This window comes from Gavia stellata, chromosome 7 (genome assembly GCF_030936135.1).
Source record: "Gavia stellata isolate bGavSte3 chromosome 7, bGavSte3.hap2, whole genome shotgun sequence".
Lineage (NCBI taxonomy): Eukaryota > Metazoa > Chordata > Aves > Gaviiformes > Gaviidae > Gavia > Gavia stellata.
Window position 1 is genome coordinate 31,468,573 of NC_082600.1, and position 26,402 is coordinate 31,494,974.

Here is a 26,402-nt window from a genome sequence, read left to right on the forward strand (position 1 = left end):
AACTTTTTGGACTTGTAGTCTCAATTGACTTTTTTTTCCTGCTGCTGGCTTCTGTGTACTGGATAAAAGACTATGGACAATTGGTTTACTTAGTTTCCAGACCATGAAGCTTGGAGGGTGTTAGTCTTTAGAAACACATCCATGACTTGTATGAGTTCTGTTACTCTAGTATTCCTAAATACCGTATTGGTTAGGAGAGTGGCTATAAAAATCCTAGCACAAGAAAAAATGATTCTATGAAAGAATTCTAGTAAGTAATAGTGACAGAATGCAGGTACTGAGTTTAAGTTGTGGCTTAGAAGTTTGACCCTAGCATAGAAGAGGAGGAAATTGAAGGCTGGATTTTCTGTAAATTGTTTGGAGAAGCTGGTGAAACTTGACAGTACTTGGCCCTGTAGTGAGAAAAAGCAAACTTTTTTGAATCTGAATGGCTGGGGGGTGATATGGTGGTAGTGGAAAAGAGGGAGGACAGATTCAGGGAAGGAGAGAGTTTTGCAAGCCTGGTCTTTGCCATACCCATTGCAGGACTGAAGGGGACTTAGGAGTAAATTCTCTTGTATCTGTCAGTTGTGTCATTAACCTGCCAGATTGCTCCTTAGAGCTAGTTGGGTTTCTTGTGTCTACCACTCTTGTGGGACAGTTGCTCAATGATGTCACTTTCCTAGTGGTTAGGAATTGCTTTTGAAAAGTGATCAGATGAGCCTTTGAAAAAAAAATCAGTTGAGGAGCAAGAAATGATCATCAGCTCAAATGGAAAAGATTTATAAAAAAGGGAACCTTCAGGAAACATCTTAATACCATTGTTACTTTAAGTTCAGTAGTTACTGACCTGATATTTAACTGAGTTTTCTGCAGAACCTTATGAACACAATCTTCTTAATTTGCAAACGTTGTTCAAATATACACTAGTATTAACTAGTTGTTAAAATCTATTTTTTTTTTGCGCATCTTTAACCTGGACTTATTTTAGGAAGTAAAGGTTTTCCGTTAACATGTGAAAGTTGGTGTTTCTAATTTTTTGAAGTCTTCCAATTAATTTTTATTCTACAGGATCTTTAGAAGTGGTATATCTTTCAAACATGTATGAGATCCTGATAGGACCAGTGAGACCTAACTCACTGCAGAGCTTACTAGAGAGAGAATCTTGCTTGAGACTTTAATTTGCAAAATAAAGATTATTTTTTATTTTTTTTATATATATGTATATACACACACACATATATTTAAAGTAGTCAAGATGTCTTTTTTCAGTCCTCAGTTGACAGTTTAAGGATTAATTGTAATAAATGTATAGACATAATTGGGTCTGTAAGGATACGCTAAGACTCTTCTAAATGCTTAATGCTTTTACATGTGTGATGGTTTAGATGTTCTGAATGAGATGAAGTTTCAGACTGTGTTTGTTGAAAATTGAAGGTGAAGGCTTCTCCTTTTACATTCAGTTTCCATTTTGTGAATGGGAACTAGAACATTAGTAGCTACACAGGTGTGTCCGCTTTTAAATTACTGTTTTGAGTCAAATCTTCCACCTCCCCAGTGTTTTTTAGTTTTCCAAAACAGTGTTCTGCTTCATCTTTGACATAATAAACATCTAAAAATGAAGATTAGGTTAGTCATTTTGTGTGATAATAATCTTGTGATTAAAACAAAATGTTTTTTTTTAAAAAAATCTTTCAATTGTTTTGAGTTTTGTGACATTCCCTAGTAGAATAAGCATACACTTCTGTGTGCACTGAGTAGGTATATTCAGGCTGCTTCAGTGTATTGCATTTCTTTCAAAAATACTGCAGGTCTTTCCTTCCTTTCTTCTAGAAGTCTGAATGGGCTTTAGAAAAACAAAACACAAGTATTGCATTGCAGCTGGCATTGCTTTACATATAGCTGAATTTTTTCAAAATACACTTCTAAAGTCTGAGAGTTAACAATGTTTACAACTGAAATGGAAATAAAGTATACTCATTTACTGAGTGTGCTCCTGTATTGGTAAATCCGTTAGAATTTGATTGTTTGAATTGTACAGGTAAGCATTAGTGTTTCAACAGCGTAAGGTAAATCCTTTAATCAGTCTCACATGCTTTACTATTCAGGTTTCGTGCTTCTTTTTCCCTTTGATATGTTTTGCTAGCTTTGAGATGTTGGATGAATATTTCAAATATTGCATGTCAGGATTTATTAATAAGACAAGACTATGAAATCCTATATGTCATTATTATATAACCTTTAGGTTGCATATGCAATTTTACCTGCCCAAAATGTTGTAAAAACTTTTCTCCCTTGTCCTCAGTGGCTGAGAGAAATATGTTTGATCAACATAAAGGTTGTCTTTAAGTCAGGCTTTTCTGTGCAGTTGAGGCAATAAAATGCAGTTTAATATGAATGCTGCTGTTATGGGTAGTGCTGTATGAAGTGTAGAGCAATAATTCTAAAGTTTTAGGACCTTTCAAGCTTCTTTAAAAAGAAGGGGAAAAAAAATCCACATTTTCTTCCCAGAAAACAATTTTTTCTTTAAATTTCAATTTATCAACTTCTATGTGAAATGCAGTATTTTTAATAATTTAAAGTTATGTGGAAGTTCTCTGGTAAACTACTTTAGATCTTCTGGTGCACTTTGATCAAGCAGTCTAATTGCATGCTAGGGATGCGGAGTGTCAGTGTAATCAGTGATTCACTTATTCCTACCATTCAAGGAAAACTTCAGTTTCTATTTGAGATCTTGGAGTTTGTTGGGTGAAAGAATATTGCACGTGGTCAGACTTCCTATTTAAAAGATAAAAACCCTTCCAACTACAAAATGTAGTGCATATATGTCTGAAATGCAACACACCATTAAAACAATATGAAGTTTACAAAGTCGAGAATATTAGATAGGAATTTTTATTTGTCCCCTTCTATATGTGCATTCTGTAGTTATTTAACCTCAGACAATTCTTTTTCATGGGATCCATACTGTTCAAGTAGCTGTTCAGTAATTCTTTTTATCCTTGTATTCTATTTTGCCTAGTTTCAGGCATTATTTCATGCATCCTTGCACAAATACAAAGTATCTGTCACTCTTAACTGCTTCTCAGAGCTCCCTGAATTCACTTTCATAATAAAACTGGGCAAGTTCATGTGGTGGTACTCTTATTTACAGCTGAGGGCCAAGGTGTAGAGGGAGACAAGAGTTATCAAGTGTCACTGAATTTTGTGGAACGATAGTGGATCTCGGAGATCCATGAAAATACCGTAAATATGAAAATGGACAGGCTGGTAGAAGAGGAGGAATCTGCCCTGAAAATGAGGCTCCTGGTTGAGCTTGTTTGAAGAATCTGAAGTGTAGCCCTATCTGTGAGGAAAAATATTCTAACAGAATCTGTACATAACAATTCTGTTGGATTTTTTTAAAACCATGGGAGGCCATATTTTTGCCTACAGAACTAGTGTTTTATACATGTTCTTTAAAATAACATGTTTTTCCTCCCTTAAGAAATGGTCTTGCTAATATACTTTTTAAAATACATTTTGATTGAATTTGTAATTCAAAAGAGTTAGGGCTTGTCTTGTATTTGACTTTCTTAGTCTCTCTGCTCTTGTTTTTGCAACTCTTGTGCCCTGGACACACAGGTTATAATATCATGGTTAGTTTAGGCTGATCTAAGACCATGTTGTCACTGAAAGGAGCTGTTACTTTGGTATCCTGTTTGCATCCCTTGTGCCAGCCTAAGTACTCCCATGGCTATACAGAGTAGGATCAGGAAACTGATGTAATTCGGAACTGAGTGAAAAAATAAATAGAATGATTTCCTCAGTAGACTTAGTGTGTGGCAGTAGAAGCAGCTAAGTCAGCACAGTAGAGGGAACAGAAATAGGAGGAGGAGCATTGCTTCTCTTAGTATCAGCCTGGGGACTTAGAAATTGGTTTAAGACAATGGAAAGAATTCTGTTGTAACTGGGAGGGAGGGAAGGTAAGTACCAAATTGTTCTGTGCTATTTTGTTTCCCAATTTTAGTGCCAGTCAATCTTTAATCATCGGTATAGTTATAAATTATATCGAATCTAGCTCTCCTGAGAATTGTTTCAAAGGAAAGGAGTATCTAAGGATTGAGAAATTTGTATGGTGTAGAGAGCATTTCTTAAGCATTTGTCTTTGTGTATGGAACCTAAGTTAGTAGAACAACCCTGAGGGAGACTGATCTGTTTACTTTATCTGTTTTTATTGAACATGAGATTTACTGCTTTTCAAAAAAAGCAGTGTTGGGAAATTATGTGTTAATTTTTAGGGCTCATAGTCATGCAATACATCAAGTGATAGTTTTGACACCCCTTATTTCTCAGTTCAAGACTTAAGGAAGCAAGTTGATTAATGTAATTTATACAGCAAATCTGCAATGATCTTATTCTTGGTTTTATATTGAGGGTCTTCATGACTAAGTGTTCCTAAAGTCTAAATTGGTTTTCCATATTTCTAAAGATCAAGCTTTTAACTTCAGTGTAGATAACTTCTGTTAGGTTTTAGCCTTGTGACAGTTACAGTGGAGAAAAAAAAAATAATGCCTAACATCAATCAAGTGCGTGTACAAGCAATTACAGAAAGTGATGCTAAAAGAAATCTGCTAATATTGACAAAAATGTCAAAAACCCAGCTACAGAGTGCATCTTGTGTGGCAACCTTTCTGTTCAACCTTTTGGACCCTGTGAAGATTGGTATAAATACTGTTGTATATAAAAGATTTTTTTTGAGGGCTTTTTTGTAGGGTGGGGTTTTGGGTTTTGTTTGTTTTTATATTTGTAACATTATTTCTGTAGTATACTGATTCTCAAGACCACTTAGCTCATTAGCCTGTCTGGTTGAAAAGTATGTGATCTAGGCAATACCTAGTAAATATGGAGACTTGATTGTGCTTGGCCAAGTACTCCAGAAGTATTTCCAGAAGAAGGAAATAGTTTGGCTGTGAGCATTTAGGAGGCAAATACCTCCCTCTGTGTATGATGGTGGCTATATTCTTTTCCTCTCTGTTATCAGCAAGCTGAGGGTGAAATTAAGGCCCAACAGTTGCAGCTGGCAACTCAGATTTGTCAAATAGTTATAAAAGGGTGCTGGCCAGTGAAAGAAGACTAATAGAAGGGGAAAAGACCATCACTTTCAGAAGATCACTTACAGAAGACCTGAATTTTGGAAAGAGTTGAGAACTGCATTCAAGTCAAAGAGCATGAGAGCTTTCATAACCTTACTTAGATGATAATTATCGAAGTATTTAGGTCTGGTTTTATTTTTGTAAAAAGAGTCTGTGTGCATGCAGTAACTTCCAAGTGCTGGAAGTATGGTGTTGCACATATGTGCATCTAACATATTACTTTTTTTAAAAACCTACTTTTATAACTCTTTTATGTTTTACTTTTGTATTTTTGTGTAAGGACACTTTACTTTCTGTTGTCTTATCGTTGACTAGTGAAAATTGGGATAACAAGCTGGGCTTGTGAAATTGTCTGGATATTTGCTGCCTTAGCTATTAGAAGAGTGCAGATTATGTATAATTGCAGTTTTCTCCAGAAGGCTGTTAACTCTCTATTGGATTAGAATCAGTTTTATAGTATTTTTTTAGAATCAAAGTAACATAATTGCAGTTAAGTATACTTGTTGGGTTTGCTTAACTCCCTCCCTCCCCTTCCATTGGGAGCCCATCGTTTAAAATAGCTGATTCTGGATCTTGGTCTCTACATTTTATCTTGAAATATCTGTGCAAGCATTACAAAATCTGTATTTTTTTTTCTTCTTCTCTACCATGCATTGTTTGGTGCATAACCCTTTCTCACCAAGTGGCAGTGGTTAGTTGAGACCGCTTTCATGACAGACTTTTAACTGAAATACTCGTAACTGCCTTGTTCTCACTAGGATTTTAAATTTTAATTGATTAAATCATTAGTCAGCTAATGCAAGGTAAAAGAACACATTTTAATTTGGTTTACCATTGAGCATAAGGCCAGAGGGGCTAAAACCAGGGCTGATGTTATACGGTGATATCACTTAGTCTTGAGAAAGGAGCAATGCAAGAATGCTATCCTCTTTGGTTAGACTGTTTCAGGCTCTAACCACTGACAGTAATGAAAATGTACAACCACTCCCTTTAAAAAAATCTTCAAGGATAAATTAGGTGCCAATTATAGCTCTGCTTTTTTTTTTATTGTGCCTCCTTTAATTATGAAATTGTGTTGTTGATCTTAAGCTCTGTAGAGCAATGTGATCTCTACTTTACTCTCCTTATTCTTTCAATCTCTCTTCCAAGAAAATGCTATATTGTATCTAGTCTTGAGTTAGCTACCCAATGACTTCAGTCAATTTAAAGTCATAATGAGGACCAATGAGTTTGTGGTTTCCTGTAATGATGGCCAATCCAGTAATATCGTTAACTGTTTAAATTTTGTATTCACATCTGAAAATTCCCTTGTCTTCCCTAGGATTTTGGCTTGCAAAAGAGAAAATATAAGCCCTTTCACTTTGTAGTGAAGAGACTACTTTTTTTCCTCAACAGACTTACTACCTTTATTTTTCAACTACTTTAAAGTTTTCCACTAGATCTTTTGCACTAGTTGAGATAACAATAAATTCAGTAGAACATACAAGCTATCTACTAGGTTAGCAGGCAAGTAGGAAGCTTCTTGCTTCTTTGTACATTAGGTGGGTAGTATGATTGATGCTTTAAAAAAATGCATTATTTTTCTCCGTATAGAACAGCACGCTAAAACCAATTCTCCCGTGATACTCTAACCTTCAGCTGTCTTAGGTAGTAAGTAAAATGTGAATCCATAAAATGTAGTTGTTTCCTGTATAATGGATTTTTAAATTCTGTATTTGAATTCATGTATCCATTTCTTAATCTGTTCAATATACTGTCACTAAAAACTAAATTCCTTAAAAGTATGCTGTGTGCCTATTTTAGTATGGCTTTGGGTTTGGAAGGAAGAAAATGTATAACAGGATTTATGCTAACAGTGCCATAAGGAAAAAAAAGTGTGTGTTTATTAAAATGTTTCATATGAATGCTGTTTGTACCTTCTTTTAGGTAACTTTAATACCTTTATTTCAAGGCAAACCCCCCAACATTTATGAACAGAAAATAATACTCGGTCTCTAGCACAGAAGTATTTTTGTTAACTCAAGTGATTAATGCAAAACAGTTTGTTTCTTTTTTTTTTTCCCCCTTTTTTTTTTTTCTTCTTCGAAGCCAGACTTCATTGCTTTGTTGTGGGAACAGAATGGAATAAAATCTGTTACTTTTGCTTTTTGTGTTTTCAGGCTCGGATAGCGTTTTTACAAGGGGAAAGAAAGGGTCAAGAAAATTTGAAGAAAGATTTAGTAAGAAGAATAAAAATGTTAGAATATGCATTAAAACAAGAAAGGTAGGTATACAAATTGTTCAGCTTTTACCTGACCTGGAAAACTTTACAGACTAAAAGTTCCATTATGTTATATAAACTACCTTTACTAGATGATTCTACAGTTACTTTATATAAACTGTCTTTATGGTTGGTCATCTTTACACTATGTTTTCTGATAAACTTTAGTGTCTGCTATAATAAAAAGTTGCATAATGTTCAAATTGGTTGGACTTGTCTCTTAAACACAGAAAGTTAAAATTGGACTGTTTCCCTTTTCTGAGTAATGGTATACCAAGTAAGAATAAACATTTCAAAAACATTTATACTGTATTACTATACCTTTACCTGCTCTTCAGTGGTGCTAAACTTGAAAGGATGAAAAATATTGTCGTCTTGATTCCCTACAACTATTTTGTATGTGTTACATGATGGAAACTACATTTTGTGCCAGAATAGAATCCTTTAAAAGTTAGTGTTGCAGTTTGAAGTATTGTTTTTTCATGTGGTAGACGCTAGAATTTCTAGTCTCAGTAGGTGTATTTTCTGCAGCGTTCATTTAATGCTTTAAAAATAAAAATTCCATTCAGTCCATGCAGGCTAATGTCCTTCAAACCTACATGCTCTTCTGTTGCCTGGCTATTTCATTTGACCAAAATTAGTAGTCAATTTTGCAAAAACACTAGGAAAACAACCCAATCATGTGCCTATACTTTCAGTAGTGGACTCAATTCTTACATTTAATTTTATCTTGCTCTTAAAAAGTAGCTGAATCCAACAGTGTAAACATCCTGAGGATCAGGCAACAAAATTGGTAGCCTTTACTTGTTTATTTTGATTTGAGGGGAACATTCCTGCCAGAGTAAACTTAAAATTTTGTAGCAATTGTAATGAGGCTTCACCTGGACATTTTTAAGTTTGTTGTCCGAGAGTAAGTATGCCTAAATATGTTTTACATTATGAATTAGTACTACGAGTGAGTGACTAGTACAGAATTACTTTGATTAGTTGGTTTCATATTAAAATCTAGTGTTTTGGCAAGGATGGCTACATACCTCTGTGTGAAGTGTCCAGTATAAAGGTACTTCAGAAAACAGTGTATGTTCGTACAGAAAGCTGTATCAGCACATCATGTGTTTTCTGGTGAAGCGATAGGCAGAAAGGGTCTATTTCTTCAGTCAGCTGTGTCCTCGAAATGGAAAGTAACTCCAGGTTTCCAACCAGTGTAAGACTAAAAGTTACATTGTTATATCGTACTGGTAATGTGCAAGTCACTCTGGATTCAAGGCAGATGAGAAGTATGCAAGTGTTGGGGTGTGTGTACTCGTCCTTTAAAGAACACTGAACATATCAAAAGAATAATGTACTGTTATGGCAGACCAAAGTGTCTTGGGTATAAGTAACTTTCTGAAGTTGAAGGAAAACATTTTCGTTATTTTGGCAATAATAAACTCTGTGTGCTGCACAGAAAGACTTTCTGCAGACGTGCACTGTAAGGCTATGAGGATTGCCTATTTACTGAGGTAAATCAGAGGCAGTTAATTACAGCTGGAGTGTGAAGATATCGTATAACAGAATGCAGAATTTGAAGATGGATGGTATTGGTGAAACCTCATTCCTGATTCCCCTGAAATGCAGCTGCCTTTGTAGTTTAACTTCCCATGAAATTCCAAAATTCATCTGATGGGCAAGAAACTTGTAATCATATGTACAACAGAAGCAGAACAGCAGGAACATACAGTTTGCTTTAGTTCTTGTGGCTAGTGGGTACAAGCCAACACTGCATACTTTTCAAGAAGAAAATCCTTGCTTAAGTCCCAGCCAGAATTGTCATGAAGATTGCTAAAAACAGGAACTGAAACTCTGGGGTCGATTGGTGAATGTGTGGGAGGCAATGAGGAAGCTTTCTGTTAGTTTTTGCTACAAATGTCCAGTAGTTCGAGGGGCTCTAATTGCGAAAGTATGATGGATTGAGTAAGGAAAGCAAGCAGGTACTGACACGTCAGTAAATCATCAAAGAATGATAGTATGTTAGTTTCTTGGTTGTTGCACTAAATGAGGAGTTCAGGATAATAAATGTTATTTTTTTGCCATTCTTCCTCTGAGTGAAGAATCACAACTAATGAAAAGAAACCAGCCCCAAAGCAAAATAAATTCTGAGAATTTCAGATCTGAAAATTGTTGACAGCAATTTTTGGTGTTGCATCTGATTCCCCCTACCCCCTTTCTCCTCCTCTTGTTGCTCACTCCCTGATGCTGTCAAAAAGTTGCATGCAGTGAAATGTCACGTTACAGGGAGTCAGAAACAAACTCATTCAGACAATGATGACTGTCATGGTTTCTCAGAAAAAGGGTATGAAACAGGACATAGGTGTGTAAAATTAAATAAAACGTAGCAGTAGTTACAAAATAGTTTGGTATTTCTAGTATTTATCTCTAAGTGTGTGTAATGGGTGTGATAATGTTTTAGAGAAGTAAAATGTTGTTTATTATTTTAATATCCTTAAATATTTTGGTAGTTCTGTATGAATTTTTGTAATTAAATTAGGCCTTAAGTAGTTATACATATGGCTTTTTTGTTTTTGTAGCTAGTGGATATTTCTTCATGGTGATTTGCAGACCCAGCCAGATTTCTTCTTTTGTGTACTCTGAGCCACTCTACTCCAAGCTTCGTTAGTGTATTGCCGTGCTTAAATTAATAAGACTTGCTGAAATCATAAAACTTTGGCTGTATTTTGACTTCATGGGGTTTGGACTGGAGCTGGCTTATATCCTTGCAACTGAGTGGTAGGATTCAACAGTTAAATAGCAGCAAGCAGTTAAATCAACTTAGGGCACTGTTTCTCCTCTTACTTTTTCACTCATGGAAACCTAGCATCAAAAGGATAGCAAGTCAATAATCAATGGATTCAAAAGATACCTCCTGTAGAATTCAGTTACTGTGTGGTGTGGGGGAGTAACATCACTGACTTGTCAACAACACTGTAGCTTGTTAGTGATTTTTAAGATATGTAATAATTATCCTTGTTTGTGTGACAATACAGAGAGGAATATGTGTTCAAATATATAGTTTATTGGAATTTAATAAGATTAATTTCTTACTGTAAAATTGAAGTTGAGCATCAGATGTGATGTGAAAGACATAACTGATCTCATTACATGCAGCAATATTTTGGCTTATTTGTAGTGGCTAGTCATTGGTATAATTTTAGATCAGATACATCATTATTGTCTCTAATGAACAATTAAAGCAGAATTTTAATTAATGTTTTGAACTTGTAGCTCCAAAATGGAACAACTGCTCCTGAATAGTATTTGCCACAGCTCTAAATTGAACAAATTTAGGTTGGCTTTTCAATTGCAGTGCTTTATTGGCTTCAATTATGAATTGGGCAAAAACATTTCGTCAGCTGTATTTAACTTAGCAGTATCATAATTATTTTCATTTTGATTGGTTTGGTTTGGTTTTTTTACCCCCAAATGTACAGTACTTTAGGGCATATAAATCATAGTATGTACACTTTATGTGGAAAGCTTGGTGGAACACTGCCCTATTGCAATGTTGAACAAAGCTTTGTCTCTCACTTTAAAGAGAGCACTTAGGGTAGAGAGTCTTACTAGTGCATGGATGATATACGAACGTATTCACAAATAATTAAAAAAATTATGGTTCTATTTAATTGGCAGTCAAGTAGATTCAGGTCGCACAAATACCTAGCCTTCAGGAGCCTTACAGTTTTTTAGTTAAAACGTAATTGCTATGAAATGCAGGATTTCATAAAGGGTCAATAGTGCCATCTACTGACAGTTGGTTAATGAGACTGTTCCTAATTGCAATTTTAGCAGAACTTCCGTAATTTAGAAGAACATGTTCTATACTATCAAATATATCAGGCAGCATTTGGGATGAACTTTTACCTTCCATTTGGAAAAACTTGCAGCAGTGGCTCAGCCACTTGAGAAGAAGATTTGTTGGTTTGGCTAGCACATGTTCCATTATGTATCTTTTCTCGAAGTTTCATATTTGAGAACAGTCTTTAAAATTGGTGGGAGCTAGATATAGTTCAGTTATTCTGAAAACTTTGGTCAAATGTTTAACTTAGAATTATGAAGACAGCTATATTTTATAGACACTTCTTTAAAATGTGGCTGCTAACTTATTTACAGAGATCTTTAACCTTGGCTCTACTGTAGAACATCTAGAGCTCTTCTCCCGGAGATTTTGAGTATTTTTGCGGAGGATCTATGAGGCAATAGTCAAATTGTGAAAGGTCTAGGATAAAGTTAGAGAATTTCAAGATATAGGTGTAGGTAGTTCATGTGATAATCCTGGAGGTAAAGGGAGTTGAACACATTTTGATGGGCAACTTTGGGTAGAGAATAAGATTTGGAAGGCTCATGCATACCTGCATGGAAGTAGTATAACCAAGACCGATTTTTAAAAAAGTGATGGAGAAGGAGAAGTTAGGGGATCAGAGATCAGGAGATGGGAAGGAGTGAGGCATGTTTGCATAGGTGGACTGAGCAGAAATTGGAAGCTAAGCCTCCAGTCAATGAGGAAGATAAGGGAATCTAGCACTCTAACATGGTTCTTCAGAGGGAGAGATCTCTATCATAAGCAAAGACAGAGTAGGAGAGAAATTGAAGCGGAAATTGAAGGTGGCAAAAAGGCAGGAATACCAAATGTGAGGTTCATTCATCGTAGTGCGATTGGCCAGCTATGACAGTGCTACAACTGAGAAAATAATGTCTGCTAAATAGTTGAACCTACTGGTTTTTGAAAGGTTCCTTTAGTAGCGCACACACATGAAAAAAACCCCATTCTTGGAGAACATACTGAACTTTATAAGTTATTTCATAATTGTGAATAGTTGTAAGAAGGTTGTCTCAAAACTGTGTTCTTGAAAGACTAGAATAATTGTATGATGCAATAATTATTACAACAGTTCTATTTGGATAAATTGTATTGTGTTTAGTATGGTTGTTTTAAATGAGAATAGTAGAATGTTTTGAGTTGATAAAAGTATTGTATGCTAATTTGTTAAACATTTGCATACTTTTTCAGGGCAAAATATCATAAATTAAAATATGGCACAGAATTGAACCAAGGTGACTTGAAAATGCCAACTTTTGAATCAGGTAACTATTTTCCAATAGCCTGTTTTAGTATAATTTGTTTATAAATTGTTCTGGATTTGCTCTGTTCCAATTTATTGCAGCTTTCATTCTTCCCCCCACTCTCCCTGAGGTGTGTTAAAGAGAAGATGTCTAGGAAAGGTTGGTATTGGGTAGATATTGTTTAATGTGAAAATCAAAATTAATTGACCTTTCCTTTTTTGAAAGAGCTCCGAATGTCGAAGAAAGCTTTAAATAAAGTTACAGTATTCCTTATTTAGCTGCTGCTTCTCATTAAGTCTTATAATACCCCTTCCTGAAGAATTTAATTTTTTTTTGCCATTGTGCCATCCATCCAAAAGGACGGTGTAAGTGCAGAATAAACATAAGAAATACTCTTGGGTTTTGGTGCCTTTATAGGATGCTAGTTTTTAAAGAATGAGAAAAAAAATATTGTACTGCGTTGGCTTGGAAGAAATGTTGTTGAGCTTCTGTTTTTATTTTAAACCAAGTAAAAAAGTCCTAAGAGAAAAATGAGGCTTATCTGTATTGGTACTCTGGAGTGCATCTGCTTTTGTAATGTAGATATAAAGTTGATCATAACAGTTTTGCTCATCACAATATTGCAGAGAGAGGAAAGCATTTTTCATAACAACATTGGACTATTTAATAAGCAGAATTGCATGTGGCTTCTCTTGAAATGCAGGACTTCAGGAAGTCACACGGTTGGCCCGTATTTGTATAATGTGCCTTAAAATTGTGGTCTACATATTTTTATTTCCACACCCACCCCACCCCCCTTTTTTTGTTTGTTTGTTTTCTGCTTTAGAAGTGCCACATTTTGAGTACTTTATACCTGGTTGAAACTAGAGATTATTACTCATGTTTCTTGGTTAATGGGATTTTTCGTATGTGTTGAAAAGCAGTATAAGTTAGATGTTAAAATCCTTAAACTAATAGTTTGTACCATGTTTCATAGCGTCTGCCATACTAAAAGCTCAGTGGGTGTAAATTTTAATTGTTGATAGTAAGCTAATGGAATTTGTGTTAAATTTGACATGTTTGTTTTCTCCAGAAGCTGATAACGTGTCACTGCTTCTCTTATTTTAATTATATTTTCCATATTGCTTTCTACGCATCTCTGCTTTGTGAAAGGTATAGCCTGTTTTCTTAGCAGTAACACTTCAGATGATCAAGGCAAGGTTTTCTTCTGTGTACAAGTTAAATATATTTCTAGTTCCTTTTCTGCATGTAAGGGGTCAGGAATTTTTAACTGATTCTGTTCTATAAAATATTTGCTTGACGCTTCAGCAAAGAATTAGAAAAAAATATTTTTCATTAAAAAACTGCATAAGACTGCATCTGATTTAAAGCTTTTTTTTTAAGATTTGCTTTTAATTTCATTAGTGTCTTGTAAATTGATCTTTTAAAAAAAAAAACCCAAAAACCAAAAAAACCCCATGCAACTATGACACTGTATCTTTCAGAAGAAACCAAAGATACGGAGGTTCCCGCAGTACCTCAAAATAGCCAATTGACCTGGAAGCAAGGCAGACAGTTACTAAGACAGTAAGTAACATTGTTGAATATTGGTGTATTCAAACTTTTCCCTGAAGTATGAGGAGCTGTATATATGTTTATGAAACAGAGTAATTGAGGTGCACAAATAGTGGTTGATTTTTCAGGACTTCGTAGTCTTGAGCTTTAAGCAGTATAAAGTAAGGTTTTCCATGTGAGATGGAGCATGATGAAGCCTATTTTCCATAAACAATATAATAGTGGCATTAATTTTTAACAGTTGATATTAATTTATTTCCTTTTCCCTCAAATATGCTTTCTCCTTTCTTCTCTTAATGCATCTAGGTATCTTCAGGAAGTAGGTTATACAGATACGATATTGGATGTACGCTCCCAGCGGGTAAGGTCTTTGCTTGGGCTCTCCAATTCAGAACCAAATGGTTCAGTAGAGACAAAGAACTTGGAACAGATCCTCAATGGGGGTGAATCTCCTTCATCAAAACAAAAGGGACAGGAAATCAAAAGGTAAGTGAAGAGATAAGAAATGCATAAAGTTTAAGTATGTTTTACCTAGTCATTGATATGTACTGGTCAGTTCACATTGATCTTTGAACTCTAGAGTCTCTGAACACCGGTAGCTGACTACAAATGATTATGAACTTAATCGAAATTGATTATACATAGGAACATATATACCTATATTACATATATATATATGTGTATTATATACAGGAAAGTATATAGTGTACTGAAGCTGAATTTATGTCATATAACCGCTTTGGATTTCTTATTTTAAGGAAGGATTCTGTTGAGTGATGCTTTTATAATAAGGAATTAGGCAGCTGTAGAAGATTCTTCATACAACTGTTTCTTGTTGCTTTGCTAGCTTTAAAGCTCTTAAGCTCTTAGGTAGCAATTGCATTTAATCTGATTAATCTTCTAAAATCTCTTCAGCAAGTAAAACAGATTCTCTTTTAATGTTTTTATTTATGTAGGAATTCTGGTGATGTTCTGGAAACTTTTAACTTCTTAGAAAATGCAGATGATAGTGATGAAGAAGAGGAGAGTGACATGATAGAAGATATTGCAGAAGGAAAAGAAAAGCACCGGATAAATAAGAAACACAAAGTAAAAGACTTTTAAAAATTTTTTTTATAAACATCTGAAAACCCCTTTAAAAAGGGTAATCTTTTTTTTCCAGATAATTATAAAGGTGTAATTTTAAAATGTTTGTTGTTGTACCTTCATTATCTGAATGGATTGTAAGGAGATGCGTTACTGGTAAATTTGGTGGTTTAGTTATATATTAAACTGATATTTATTTAGTTACAAATTACTGATAGATATTTAGTTATATGTTAAATTGAAAACTTAAAAACAACCAACCAACCTATTGACAAATGTGAATTAATTGCTGAGAGACATAACTGATTTGGCCATTTCAGCTTCTCTGCATACTTTGAGTCCCTTTATGAGGCAAATTTAGCACAATACAGTGTGCATCCTTTCTGAATTTTGGAGAAGGTAGGGACAATTCCTTAGAAGAAACTAAATTATGTAATGGGGAAAAGAATCAGTTCCATGCCAAATACATGTTTGTCTTCCTTTTATGCAGGTTTTTACTAAATACGTTAAGAGCCTAGGAGAGACTTGTCTCCAGTAACCTTCTGTTTAAGGCTCAATTAAGTTTTGTTCTGTTTTATTTTCCTCTTTCGTTTTCCTTTCTGTGAGCAGCTTTCTAGGTAGGATAGACTATATTACCTGTTCCTTTTTAGTTTTTTCTCCTGTGCTGGAAGAGTCTGCCTGTCATTGGGGTTTCTTTATGTAAAGAGGTTGATTTATGAACGTTGTATTGACAGTTTTATTACTTTTTGCTCAGTAGAGTATTCTGTAGCATGATGGCCCCTCTGGCTGCATTGAATATTCTTAAACAGCTAGCAGCATTAACTCGGCTTGACACGAGTCTTAATCTCCCAACTTGACTTGTCAGGAAGGGTTTTCCACCATACCTTTGGTATTAACTTGTACTTCTGGTAAATAGATTCATCAATCAATCAGTTGAATCTTTTTTGTTCTAAGGCAGTAGATAGTCTGATAAAAAGATTATCTAATAAGTAAATCTCCAAGCACGTATGAAGACATTACACTCATTTTTTGACTCTTGACAAAGCTTGGTTTTTTAATAGAAAGTAGAAAGATCATTTACAGTTATCTTTACAAAAATTGTCTTTCTGCAAAAGTGTAATAATATTGTGCAAGTCATAGAAACATAATGTAACCCCACGTGGAAATTTTCTTCACCTGCAGAATGAAAGAAAGCTTTTCATTGATGCCTTGGTAGGGGGTTGGTTTATTTTGTTTAAGGTGAAGATGTGGTAGAACTAGTTAAAAGATACTCCTTTGAAAACACCATATTTTCCAAGCTTATACGTAACACTGAAATAGAACTGGAAAGCAAAAGGGGGAAAAAAAGGCTTCTGGAACAGTAGAAAACATAGTTTGTTTGTAAAGCTTCTCTGCAGAGCTATTGATATTGCAAGAATATCAACAAGATTTTCCAATTGATACGTTTTAAATGGGATGTATGGGATTGTTCTTGTTGCTACACCTAGTGTCAGTATTCTTTTCATTTCCTAATGATCACTAGACTGTGCTGCTCTTTTTTTTAATAAGCAGCCCTAGGTCTCAGTATATCTAAGTATCTTTTTCTGCATTTCATGTTGAAAAATGTTTTCCCCTGCAACGAAGTACTCAGTGAGAGTAATCTCTATCACCTCTAACCTAAATATTTTAGTAGAAAAAACTGTTCGTGATTGAATTACAGAAAAATGTTTATCTGCTTGCAGATCGGTAATGAAGGTTTAGCTGCTGACCTTACAGATGACCCCGACACTGAAGAAGCTTTGAAAGAATTTGATTTTTTAGTGACAGCTGAAGATGGTGAGGGAGCTGGAGAAGCTCGAAGTTCAGGAGATGGAACAGAGTGGGGTAAGATACTAACAAACGCATTTAGAAATAAAGAAATACTTGTTCATGGTAATACATAAGAGTTGCGATACCTACTAAGATGGTGTGGATGTGTGGATGATTGTGACGATCAAATGCTGATGCTTAGATGATAGTGTATTCGATGCTCAAAGTTTCATATGTATATGCTGTTGTACTTGCCACAGATATAATTATAGTTACATTTGTTTCAGGTTTTGGTTTTGCTTCCAAAACTAAAAGAGGGAAATATTTTCTTTCTTGAATAAGAAAGGCTAGGATACTGTATGTTTTTATATCTGAATTAAATTTGCTTTCAGATCTAGATATATTTTCTCTGTTTGTTTCTGATCAGGAGCTTTAAACTTTTTGTGCTCAAGCTAAATGAATTTCTTTGGTGTACTTGTAAAAATGGGCAATTAGTATATTTAGTTTTTCTGGCTGAGATTTTTAGATGTTATTGCTAATGTGGCTTGCATTAGTAGAATAAAAAAAAATACTTTTTTGGCCCAACTTTTATTTATTTATTTTAATTTTAGAGTAGATAATAAAATTAAGTAGGTTACTAATTTGATGTGAAGCGAAATATGCTAAGTCAGAAACTCCTGGAGCCTACATGTTTCAAAAGAAGAAATTGAAAGAGGGAGAGAATTTGGGTAGGAAAAAGAATGATGAACCAAGTAATTCACATCTGCCTTGAAATGGGAAATTGACCATCTTAGTTTCTGAACTGTGGTACAAGCAATTTTGTGGTTGCGTACACTAAGTCTTTCATTGTAAGGCCAAAAAGTGCCACTAGATCATCTTGTTTGACCATTTTATGTCATTGAGACCAATGAATTTGTCATACTTAGATAAACACCTCGTGAGCAAACAGAATATAAAGATCTACAGAAATCAAAATACTGGCACATCTTCCAGGAAAATCATCCAGTCTTGATTTTGAATGTACCAAGGATTAGAAAGCATTCCTTCCTGGAAATTAGTATCAAAGGGTTAGTCACCTTTATTTTTAAAACTCAGTCTTACTTCTAGTTAAAAGATGAAGCTGGACAAACTGTTACCTTTAGTTTTGATAATAACTATCTATTTTTAGAAGCATTTTAGTTGCTTGGTGGTGTTCCCCTTTGAAGGTGATGTTGTTTGATTAGCTTCTTGGTCATCTTTTTATTAGGCCAAACAGGCAAATCTCTCGATATAAGATGTCTCATAGGCCCTGAAGCCAAGGTTTTGACTTTGTTTGCAACATCCCTTCAAATGTATAGTGATGCAGAAAGTTCTGGTTCTAGCATCAGTCTTACCACTGTTGTATATAGAAGGAAAGACAGCTAGATTCATGCAGTCAAAGATTTACCCATTTTTTCACAGCAGACTGCGGAAGCTTACTGAACTAGCTTATCCATTGAAATTCCAAGTTATGGTTTTCCAAGATTACTTTCCAGTGTGTTATATCTCTATCGTTTTTTCATTACCCAGAATGGGGAGATTCTGATTTATTTGCAATGCTGACTTTGGAAGTTAAATTTTTTCAAACTTGTTTTCAAGCACTTCAGTTGCTGTCCCAAACTTAAAAATAAAATACAATAAAATTTAAAAATATTTTAAAAATCAAATTGACCCACCACATTTCTCAGAGAACACTTTGAATGTCTTTTATTACAGTTTAAGTGAACCCTTAGCAAAAGTGAGGCAGAGCATTTTGGGAGTTTGTACACACTTGTGACTGCTTTTTTGTGACAGCTGGTTTAACTACAGTAATTCCATTGTTAGCAAAATGCTCATGTCTGAGGCAAGGAAGTAGGGAGGAGGAAATAAACATAAATGTAGTTTCATCTTAGAAAGTATGTGTTCTGAGTTTTGCCATATGAAGACAATACCTATAAGTTTGTATATTTTGTACTAACTTACTATTTAAATGAGTCAGAAGACATACTTCCAACTGTAGTAGCAATGCTTTTTTCATAGTATGTCACTGATTTTAGTACAGCTGTTCTTTCCTTAAATGGATGTTTAAGGATACAGTCTATCAGGTCTTGGGGTTAAGTGTCACTTTTTTTAAAGATCAGTGTGTAGATTTGAAATATTTGACGTCAATGCTTCTTTATTACCTATCAGAAATAACATTTAAAATATTGTCCCACTTAAGTGCCTTCTAAAGCAAAATATTACATTGCCTAAACCAATTTATTTTAGCCTGTCACATTATTTTGAACTCTGTGAAACTGTTATTACTTCTTTTTGGTGGGGAACTTAACTTAAATGAATACTTGCCATTACTTTTTAAACAATTGCATCAACCATCAACTTTAGTATTTCAGTTATTCATATTTTTCTTATCTTTGTAACGTAAATAGTTGCTCTGTTCTGTTTTCTTCTCGGCTTTTTTTTCCCTTCCTGTTTTAGTTTTCCTGTCATTGGCATCCTTCTATCACTGCTTACTCTTGCAAAGATTTAGGCTCTCTTAAAAAATGTAAATGTTTACATGTGTATTTCTTTATAATGCTTTTATTTATTATCTGGAAACCAAACTTCTGATGTTTAGGCTCTAAACCTATTGCCTAGTCTTGCTTTGTTATTACTTTCAATACTGAATCGTCAAAGTATTATCTGTAGGTCTAACTTCAGATATGGTAAAATATTTCATCGCCAAATTTGATAGTTACATTTTTACTGTTGGAGTCTTCTACAAGCCAGCCACCAAGTGTGGAAGTTTGGGTTGCTTTTTTTCCTTCCTATAATACGGCATTTTATGAACACATTCTTTTTTTGTAAGTGCCTCTTTGAGTTTTTAAATCACAATGTCTGAAAATATTTAAGTGTCCTGTCATGCGACATGTTTTACTTAGGAACAGCTTATCTTCAAAATAGTGAAAGATGAGCAAATTCAAACAGTGTTAAATAAAGAATTAAAGTATGCAGCACATTGAAAAATGAATGTACATATTTAGATTAAAAATTTATAAATGCCTTATGGTGATAGAGTATCAACAAGAAAAAGATGCATATAGAACTTCTATTTGCTCAAGCAAACAGGAATAAATACATATTATTATAGATTATGTTACATATTACAGATACTATGTATTATGTAGTCTTTTTAGTCTGCTTATGATTTTGATGACTAAATACGTGTTCATCGCTGAATTTCTTCTCTCCATGAAACACAAAAGTTCTGTTTACAGATGGACCACGAGTCAGAATGACTGCCTGTGCCCAGAATTGTGTGGCAGAGTGTGACTGGAATTCAGAGTCTCTTGGGTCATCTTTTAAATTAAAAAAAAAAAAAAAAACCCTTTCTCTGCTAAATGGTATTGGCTAGTGGACATCCTGGATGCTCTGCACTGTCCTGATGTCAGTTCAGTGTGGGTCATAAACACTGCAGGCAATTTGAAGCAGTTCACTACTGGGGGGAATTACAGAGGTCGTCTAGTTACACGGCTCTGTTCTGAAATAGCAAAGTATATCTAGGCATTCCTGAGAGAAACACTGCTGGGTTTTCCTAAAAATCTTCACTGAAATTAATTTCACAGCCCCACTGGTTAATCAGAGTTAGTGTTTTACCTAGTTTTCACCTACACTTCAGTGACCGATAGCTTTGTTTTTGAGTATTTATGCTTGCAGGCTTACGTTTTTCCTGTTTTCTGTTGACTGAATGAGCCCAGTTCCTTCAAATTCTTTGACTTGATATCTAAATGCCCTGTTTGTTTTGCAATCTACAGACATTTTCTAAACTTCTAGCGCAGAACACAGGCTGGACATGTTACTTCAATTTCGTCATCACAGTCACTGAATTATGTGGACTACTCCTGGTTTTGTACACCACACCTTTTAAAACATACCAGAATGACGGTTTTGTTGTGGCTTTTTTTTTTTAAAACAGCATTACATTGCTGTTATGTATGTTCAGCTTCTGGTTCAGTTTGATTCCCGAATCCTCTGCAACACTGCAACCTAGCTGATTATTTTCCTTTTATTAATGGTGCTTTGGATATTTTTTATTTTATTTTAATTCGTTCTACACTGAATTTCCTTTCCTTGGGTTTTAGGGAGGTTTTTGTTATTTTCCCTAATTTTCTTCCTCTTTCGGTTGGGCATATCCTCTGACTTACCTTTCTGTGCCCCTCATATTTCCTGACTAATCACTATTCTTCTCTGTCAATGTTTTGACCCTGGGATCATAAAGATTGAGGTCTTTGTGTCTGCAGTTTGGTAGTTGTAGTTGCTGTTTGGTGTAGGATGTCATTGTTCTGTTCTGCTCTCCACAGTTCTTTGTGGACAACTCAGGGGACTTTACCATTATGCTTCCTGTTTCATGCCTTCTCCACCCTTGCCATTTCTACATTCCACCTCTTTGATCAAGATTGTTTCTCTTTGTCGTTGATAGGCCCTATTTGAATGATGGTCTTTTGGTAGATGCATCAGTATCCTAGGATATCTTCTTATTCATTGTCATGAAACATGTACTTGGAATAACTCCTACTGGTTTGCATCCTAAATGCATGTTTCTTTGTCTCTGCTGTATGTGGCTCCTCCTGCACACTTTTATGACTGTAATAGTTATAACTTCAAAAATTGCTGTTTTATGAGTACACTGCTATTGTAGGTATGGTTGGAAGTTGGGAACTGAGGAACTTAGTTTTATTATTTTATGCCTAAAGAATTTGTGAGCGTAAGCTTAACTGGCACACAAACCAAGTTTGGTTGCTGCCTAGTTGTCTTTTAGCAAAAGTCCTCATGCAAATGTTACATTTACCTTGTCTTAGAAACAAGTTTATCCTTTTACTAATTTTGTGTTTCCAGAAATATTTGAGAAGGATAGTTTAGAAAAGTGGCGACTTGACTTTTCTTGGAGAATAATTAACTCTGCAATATTTGTCAAACAGAGAAAGACATGTCTTCTGAAACTACTGTGGAATGTTGTATTTCTGCTAATTATAATTTAATTGCTGGAATGCAGTGGGATGTCAATTTATCCACCTATGTGAATAACTTCTCTTCATCTTTATGTAAAAAGCTGTATTTATAGACTTGTTTCTCTGGTTATATGTAGGACCAAGGTTTCTTTCTTGTGCATGTAGAATGAGTGCGAGAGGATGCATGGTGGTCTTCATGAATAAACTGGCACTGACTTACTCAGCTTGCATTTTCATGAGTGATATAGCATGAATACTTTTATTTGCTTATTCAACACTGGCTGAATAATTTCTTAACACTGTCTTTCTAAAGATGCAGTAATTGTTTCTAAACACCAATGAATTTTTATGTATTTTTTGACGTATCTAACATAAACAGTTACTTATGAAGCTTAATTTGTGTGCTCCTTAGTAACAAATTAACATACAATTTTCAAATATGTAACTGATACTATACAGTGCCTTGGAAAACTGTATGAAATGAGACTTAGTATTTTGTAAACTTAAAACTGAGACTGCACCTTTAAAGTAAAGATTTATTAAGAACTTTTATTAATGCTCTTATACAGCTATGATAGTAAATCACCAACAGCTTGCATTGCCAATTGCTGATTTTTTTTCTTTTAATAATATGCTGCATGTAGACAAAGATGACCTGTCCCCAACTGCTGAGGTTTGGGATGTAGACCAGGGACTAATAAGTAAACTGAAGGAACAGTACAAGAAGGAACGAAAGGGGAAGAAAGGGGTAAAGAGTAAGTGCAGATTCTGAATCTTGTAATGCAACGCTTTTTTTGCCTATCTATATAGAAGACATCTTTTTCTCACAAGTTCTGTTTTTTGTTTTTTTCATTAAGCATCGTTTTCTGTAACGGGGGCAACCAACTTTAACTTTCTACCTGCTGAATGTGAATAGGTCAAAACCTTTGACAGCCATTTCCTACATGAGAAATGTTGAAGACACATAAAAATTTAAGGTTAAATAGGTAAAGAGAGCTAAATGCTTTGAAATGTGAGTGTAAAAAAATAATGAGTAACTGGCATTTTAAGGATATTCCTACTCTGAGAAGTTTTCTTAAAAATTTAAACTTTATCTGCTTCTTAAAGTGTAATACTATGGTACTGTTGTGGGTGGGGTTTTTGTTGTGGGTGGGTTTTTTTTTTTGTTTCTTAACATGAGCTTGAATCAAGCTGCAATTGGTATTTATGGGCTTGTAACTATGTTTACAATGTAAGGCAGTAAGAATTAAAAAATGCCTGTAATGCAAATATGAACTTTTTTGTGGCTTTGTTTAGGATATAATCTTTATTTTATGGTACCCTTCACTTTTTTGTGCAGTTACCACGTTTTGGTTGACACCTCTTTACTCTTAAAGAGTTTTCAGACCAGTTGACCTATTTGAACTATATAAGTTAAACCAAACTTCAATATTGAAGTACCTGGTAAAAATACTTTTGTAACTTACGTCATCAGCTATACAAAGCTCATAGTGGACAAAGTGTCATTAAATCAGTGTCACTGTAGAGAAGCTCCTTGGATTGCAGTGTTTTTATTTTGAAAGTATATTTTAACAGTTTCTCGCAATATTTAGTACAAAATATTTTTTTTCCTTGATTTGAAAAAATTGTATGAATGTGCACTAACTAAATTAAGTGATAGTAAAATATAACACTTCGTGAAGAATTCTGTAATTATTAAGATTTGAATTTACTTTGTAACATCTAACAAATTAAAATTCAGTTAGCGCATGCTTGTTTTTTCAGCAGTTTTGCATCACTTGCATGTACATACACATACAAATATAAAATCTTTGAAGTAAAGATTTTTACGTAGTCTTTGGTTTGATTAGAACTTACAGTAGTAATCTGGGTGCTAATGGGTATCCTCATTTAACATGTAAATCAGCAGCTGACACCAAATTCACATGAAGTATTTTGTAGGGTTGGAAACTTCCTTTAATACTAAAGTAGACTTCTTTTATTTGAAATTTTCTTACTAAGCTTCACATTTTAGACTTTTGGAAGCACAGTGGCTGCAAAATAACTGCAAATGTTTTGAATTTTGGCAAACAATGAATAATTATTTAGGGGATTTTTATATTTCTCTCTCAAATTGTGCCTTTAGGTTATTGCATACAGAAAGTTCTTGAAACTATACTTTTGTTTTGATTCTAATTTTTTCGCACCCACCACACTGGTTAGTTTTTATTTTCTGACTTGTACAAGGTAAGTAGCTGTAAAACAGGGACAAGTAGTGTTGTTCTAGGATTATAAATTCTATGAAAAACTCTTCAAGCCTCTAAATTTGTTTTAGTGGCATTATTTTGGCTTGTCTAGAAAGGATTTCTCTTTCCTGCACTTGTTGCTTACTTGGCTGCTATGCAATCAAGAATTTCTATTATCTTCTTTGTTTTCCATCTGTAAATCTTAAAATTTCCAGAAGAGGAATATAATTCTCACCCATCAAAAAGAACTACTTTGTCAAAAACTGACGTTTTAATGGTCTACATTGCTGATTAAATCGGTAGTGACCATCATTTAAAAGAAATAGTAATTATTCTATCTGAAATGTCCTGTTGCAAAATTTAACTTTGCAACGTTATTATCAAAACTTTCCTTCCTGTCCACTTTACTTCAGTTGCTGCAAATGGTATAACATTAAGTTTTGTGCCACGAATGGTGTGACATGTTGGCCATCGATTATTATGTGACGTATATTGTCTTTTGACAATGTGTGTTCCACTGTCAAAACTTAAAGAAGTATTTTCTTCATCTAAAGTAATTTTGAAACCTGCTTATGTTCACATAAGAGAATATTTAGGAGACAACTGTGTGTCAAAACGCTGTGAGGTCACATAAGTCACTGTTCAGACTTCTGGGTTTTAAGTTTAAATTCTCCTTTGGGAAACCCTGGGCTCATATAGATAGTCTTACAGGGTGGTTTGTGGGATTCTGCACTTGAGTCATGTTCATGGTAGTAGTTTCTGATTAAAAATTGGCCTCTAAATCAGTGAGCTAATTGAATGAGAACTCCACACACAGTAAAAATATGCATTTAAGGTTGGACAGGTTTGTTTTCAATTCTGTGTATTTGATTCGTAGACTTTTTTCCTCAGCTATTTTAACATTCTGAGATTGAAAATATGTCAAAGGCCTTCTTTATTCCTGCTTCTCAAATCTGATTGTTCATTAATTTCATTCTGAATATTCATCTTTTACGTTGCTCTTCAGTGTATGGTCAGACTTTTATCAGAATTTTTTTCGAGGAATATCAGAATTTATATGCATGGCAGTATATATATCATCATAAAGATAAAATAAATGTGCATTGACTATCACCTCTTGCAGTACTTTGAGAACAGCATAATAGGGCAGACATTCTGACGGGTTCTTTTGTTGGATGTGCATCTGGTAACTACCATAATCTGTGCTTAGACTGTTATCTTCATAACAGGGTCTTCATAACCCTGGCCCGGGTATGGTAACTTTCATTCCAAATGTAGATATCAATAGGTAAACAGAAGTAGATTTGATTCTATTTTGCTACTTCCGTAGTCTGCATTCATTATTTTCTTTTGGGTAGAACACCTTAATTTGGGTCATCTTCTGTCAGCATATATGTTTTCATAAAGTAATACTTTTTTCTTTCTTTTTTTTTTCTGTCATGATAGTCACCATGTTATGTGGAAATACTACTTTGTTACGAAAGGATCTTTAAAAAGAAAACCAAACCAAAAAAACCCCAAAACAAAAAAAAACCCTCATCAAACCAAAAACCACCCTACACTTTAATTGCCTTTATAATATCAGCTGTATAATAACCCAAAACCTGTTTATTGAAGAGTTCTTATGTTAAAAAAGATGCGCAAATCCACCGCAACCTATTCTGGACTTCCTTGTGGTAAATAGATAAGGAGTTAGGTTTGATTTCTACAAAACTAGCTTACCTTTTACAATAGTATGGTGAATTTAAAGCCAGTTTCTTGCCCAAGTTCGGTAAGATCAATTTTGGCAGGTAAATCAGGGGATGACTGTTTTTCAGATACAGTTTGTCATATTTTCAAAACCCAATAGTGGAGATGATGCATATCTCATTTCATACTGTCAGGTCAGAGTAATGTGTTCTTAGCAATTTGAAAAATAGTTCTCACATCTTAACAGTGATGTACAGTACACATACAATTTAAAAAGAAGATAATTTTACTGATTTTTTTTCCTTAGTTTCCTTAATTTTTCTCTTTTTTTTTTTTTATTTACCTGCTCTCTTTCCTCAGTCTAATTGTTCTGTATTTATGAAACAGTATCTGTCCCAATTGCTTTGCTAGCCTTGATTTCTGGGAATACAGTGTAGTAGTTGATAGGCATGAAAACAGATTTCTGTTTTACCATCTTCATTAGCATAACCTGTTGATGTAGAAGGATCCCTGTGTTATATTCAGACTTGGGCTATGACATCTTGGAGCTAATAGAAATCTGCTTATGGCTTCTCTGACTACAACTTTTCAGCACTAAATATTC

General features: G+C 34.4%; 1 protein-coding gene across 2 annotated transcripts in view; it reads left to right on the forward strand.

Annotated features, from left to right (window-relative positions):
- Positions 1-26,402, forward strand: part of STRN3 (striatin 3) — a 68,454-nt gene that overhangs the window by 14,812 nt on the left and 27,240 nt on the right. Inside the window, exons 2-8 of one of the 2 annotated variants that reach the window (XM_059819350.1) lie at positions 7,274-7,377; positions 12,419-12,492; positions 13,956-14,037; positions 14,332-14,511; positions 14,982-15,114; positions 16,833-16,974; positions 22,529-22,639. In XM_059819350.1, coding sequence (XP_059675333.1) covers positions 7,274-7,377; positions 12,419-12,492; positions 13,956-14,037; positions 14,332-14,511; positions 14,982-15,114; positions 16,833-16,974; positions 22,529-22,639 — 826 coding nt within the window. The remainder of the gene's footprint in view (positions 1-7,273; positions 7,378-12,418; positions 12,493-13,955; positions 14,038-14,331; positions 14,512-14,981; positions 15,115-16,832; positions 16,975-22,528; positions 22,640-26,402) is intronic. The other variant, XM_059819351.1, reaches the window with a different exon arrangement.